The sequence below is a fragment of the Fusarium flagelliforme genome (assembly GCF_020744385.1).
Source record: "Fusarium flagelliforme strain FIESC 12 MPI-CAGE-AA-0113 chromosome Unknown B0J16scaffold_1, whole genome shotgun sequence".
Taxonomy (NCBI): domain Eukaryota; kingdom Fungi; phylum Ascomycota; class Sordariomycetes; order Hypocreales; family Nectriaceae; genus Fusarium; species Fusarium flagelliforme.
Genome location: NW_025763503.1, coordinates 7,303,719 through 7,307,545, shown reverse-complemented (window position 1 = coordinate 7,307,545; position 3,827 = coordinate 7,303,719). Strand labels below are relative to the sequence as shown.

At 48.5% G+C, this 3,827-nt stretch overlaps 1 protein-coding gene across 1 annotated transcript; it reads right to left on the bottom strand.

The window, feature by feature from the left end:
• Positions 1 to 229: 229 nt before the first annotated feature.
• On the bottom strand, positions 230 to 3,079 carry B0J16DRAFT_392449 (uncharacterized protein; the record flags this gene model as incomplete). The annotated part of the gene is made up of 5 exons (XM_046132001.1): positions 230 to 1,041; positions 1,152 to 2,435; positions 2,491 to 2,795; positions 2,846 to 2,983; positions 3,044 to 3,079. The coding sequence occupies 5 exons, from the start codon at positions 3,077 to 3,079 to the stop codon at positions 681 to 683; spliced, it is 2,124 nt and encodes a 707-aa protein (XP_045990331.1). The 3' UTR covers positions 230 to 680.
• Positions 3,080 to 3,827: the final 748 nt, after the last annotated feature.

Here is a 3,827-nt window from a genome sequence, read left to right as displayed (position 1 = left end):
AAATGGTTGAGTCAGTCTCATATTGAGAAATATACCCTTTAATGCCCAAAATACCCACAGCTTTTGGGTCGCTTTGCTGGCACCTCTAATTCTATGTACATATGCTGGTCAGCCATGCGATGCAGCTCAAATAGTCTGTGACATTCACGTGTACAACAACGCACATGCAGAGATTGATCAGGCAATCTGTTTCCATCCCACTTGGTCTGTGTCAACTGCAAAAGTCCCCCTTTACTTCCATGTCCCCAACAAACATAAACCTCACCAGGGATCCCTTTCACCGACAGAACTAGTTATTACAGAAGCTATTGTTTGAGCAGGGATCAGGGAAACGAGCCTTCTTTTCACGTTTCCATGTTAACTTGTCCCACTGAAAAGATGGCGCCGTCTTCAGCCCTGGCCCAGATTGATGGGTCTGTCAGTCAGCCACGATCAGATAAGATGGAAAGATAATTGCTTTTATTCTGTGGGCTTTAACCAAGTACTGCCCCAAACAGGGATGTCGCTTTTCAAGGTTGACGTTAACCTGAGAGTTGTCCCCCTTGGCTGTCTCCTCTATGCACTCCTAACTAACATCAAATTTGATGAGTCTCATTCCTTGCAATACCATGGCGTTGACCAAACCGACCCGGGGCCCCTTTCCCTCACTCCGTGTCAATGCCGAGGTAGTCAGACACCCTTCACCAAACCTGAAAATCCATCTGATGCACCCGAGCCTGCCCGTCATCACTCCCCTGACGTTCCAACTTCTGCCGCTCTTCCTGTTGCTCTACAGCTGATACCTTGGTAGCCAAGCTTTGCTGTTCCTCGTCCTCACTCGCATCCAAGTATGCCAGCTTAATGCGGATCGATCCCGTTGTGGTTCCGTTGCAACGAAGAGTTTGCCATGCATCAAGTTTTGGGAGCCGCCCCTTTGTGACCAGTTCGCAAAGGTCAACATACACCTCCCCAATGAGCTCGAGCATTTGAGCACCCCACACTGAAACCCTCAAGTGGTAGCACATCGGTGAATTATGTACTCGGAATCTGAAGTCCTCATTCCTAGATCCATATCAGCTTCAAGATACTATTGGTTGATCGAGAGAAGAAAAGTCATATCGCAAAGACCTAAGCTTGACCATATCCACTTGGTGAAGGGATATTTCACTCACCATGTTGGTTTCGATATTGCTTTCTCAGCGGGTCGACTCTGCTGAACATCGTATCCATACCACAGGACGCATGTATGCCCAATTCTGTCGCCATTCAATTCTGCTTCGCCAATCGAGACAACTAAGCGACTGGATCCACGGCTACTTGAGCCTGCTCTTTGTTTGATACTAGAGCGTGTGATAGGTGTCATTGGAGTCGGCCGATCTGAGCCCAGGAGCTCTACCGACGATGGCTTACTTCGTCTTTTGCCCGCTCGCACTTTGGTAGCAAGGGAGCTCATCGACCCATCCATTGGTAGTCGATTCTGTCTCAATGCCACCAAGCTTCCAGGTCGTGATAGGTACGAGTCATATCCGGAGTCAAGACTGCTGAGTCCTGACACAGATCTTGGTAGAGAAGTGCAGTCAAATGGATCGCTAGTTTTGTTTCCTGCAGCATGCCTGGTAATAGGAATCGGTGTTGCTGCCCCATCCTTGATCATGTCTTTAGACAGGAGGTTTCGGGTTCTTACATATCCCACAAACTGAGTTGCCGGATGCTCTGGTAGCAGATCCCATACGACGACAGGCACAGACATGACCAGAAGAGTTGAATAGCTGCGGTAAACAGCCTCGACGCTCACATGTTTTGCCAAGAGCGGAAACTGCTTCAGCCATCGACCACAACTCGCGGCATCAAAAACTTGGTCCTCTTCCAACGAAACTGTCAAAAGCACATGTGGTGCCATTCGCTGCCCTTTGGCATCCGTAGCCAGCAAGGCCGGGATGGGGAAGTAGTTGTCTGACTGCATCCTGTCTGTGAAGTTTTCAAGGCTTGGGTCAGGAATTGCCCGAGATGATGACACCGAGCTAGACTCTTCTTCTTCCAGCATCCTTCTGCCCAACGTGATAGAAGCAGCAAGTGGATTGGATGTTGAGACAATGTAAGTAGGTGTTCTCCTTGCCTCTATAGGTACTCCCTGCGAAGAACGTTCAGGAGGAGCATGTTTGAGCCGAGTCAAGATCTCACTATGCAACATAGCGGCAGAGAAGGGGAGTTGTGAAGCCCATTCTTTCAACACCTCGATCAAGGTGTGAGTGAATGACTGCGCGCCTGGTAGAGATGTCCAGGTCTCGAATCCACAAGCCGCAATCGTTTCCATCATGTAATTTGTTCGCTCGGTCAAAGGGGCTGCACTTGCAGCAGCACAACAGTCGAGGAGTAGAAGGACGTCGCATTGTGCTGTTTCAAACAGCTTTTGGATCGCAGACCACTCGACTGAAGCGTAGGTCCTGTCTCTTGTGCTGTCATGCTACTATGTCAGTTATGAGTAACTAATGATAGAAGGGGAGACCATACCAGTGCCACGTCGATTGACGTGCCTTGTTGATGCTACCGTGCCCTCCGTAGTAGACTATAAGAAGGGTATCCTCGTCTTCGTTCTCTTCAACAAAATTTAATACCTGTTGGTTCAATTTGCGATGCGAGTTGGCGGTGGGAATAAGGAACTTGTGAGTTGCGAATCCGTACACTTGATCAAAGACGCTTTGCAACTCGTCGAGTTCCAACTCAACTTGGAGTTCATCTTCATCCCACTGTATCAGAAGGACTTGAACATCGCTATATCGCGAATACGGTGAGTTGGGAAATGCTTTCCTTGCGGACTGTGACGTATGAGTGACAAACTAATAAACTGTTGTCAGAAAGCACTCACGGCCTGGAGATCTTCGATGAAGCGGTTGAAGTTTTTCATGTGATGCTGCGCCTTTTCTGTGTCATGAGTCGAGAGTGGTGGCAGACACAGATTGGAATTGAGAGACAACGAAGTATGAGACGATGCATCGGAAGCTTGCTACTCAGAATGAGAGGCTGAATTGCGGTAATCTCACGATGATACATACCACGAAAGGACTTGATGTACTGCCGCTTGTCGAGCTTGGAATGCCATCGAATTTGGCACCGAGTCCGTGAAATTCTGCCATATTCAAGCGCTAAGATGAAGTTCTACTAAGAATATGAAATACGAGGCTACACATCAAGAAGGTCACACACAAAGCAGTCAAGGACCGGGAATATATTTGAGCCAACAACTTCACAAATATGCAAGCAACTCCTACCATGTTCTCGCTGCTCCCCCACGGAGAATGAAAATTTTTCCATCTGCCAGCTGGCTCCCTCAACAAAGTGAAGATCAGGTTCACATATTGGCTGAACATCGCCCGGCTGATTTTGCGATCCATCAAGTGGCTGCGGCTGCCTCGTCTGAGCCGCCCTGATTGCTGGCAAGGCACACAAGCAGTATATATGACGAAAACTCGGACGAGCCAACGAGAGTACGAAAATCTTTTGTGAAAGCAAGGTTTTGCTGTATTGTGATATGAAAAACTTTTCATTGACGGGCGTCTGAGATAAGCATTGGTTGTGATCATTGGTGCATGAAGACTGCCTCATGCTGGAAAGTGCACAGAAACAGCATGGGGAAGAAGAGGGGGAGCGGAGCGGATCGAGAAATGAACATGAACCGTCATGTTGGATGGGCGAACCATTACTCGTTGGCTAGCCGGGAGGGGGGTGCCAACTAAGCAAGCTTAGTTGGCCACAAAAGTGTGAGACGGGATAAAAGTGTGAGACAGCCCCGCACCGATCGGTGTCGCGATTTCATCACTTTTGCCCGCCAAAACCAATGAATTCTAGGA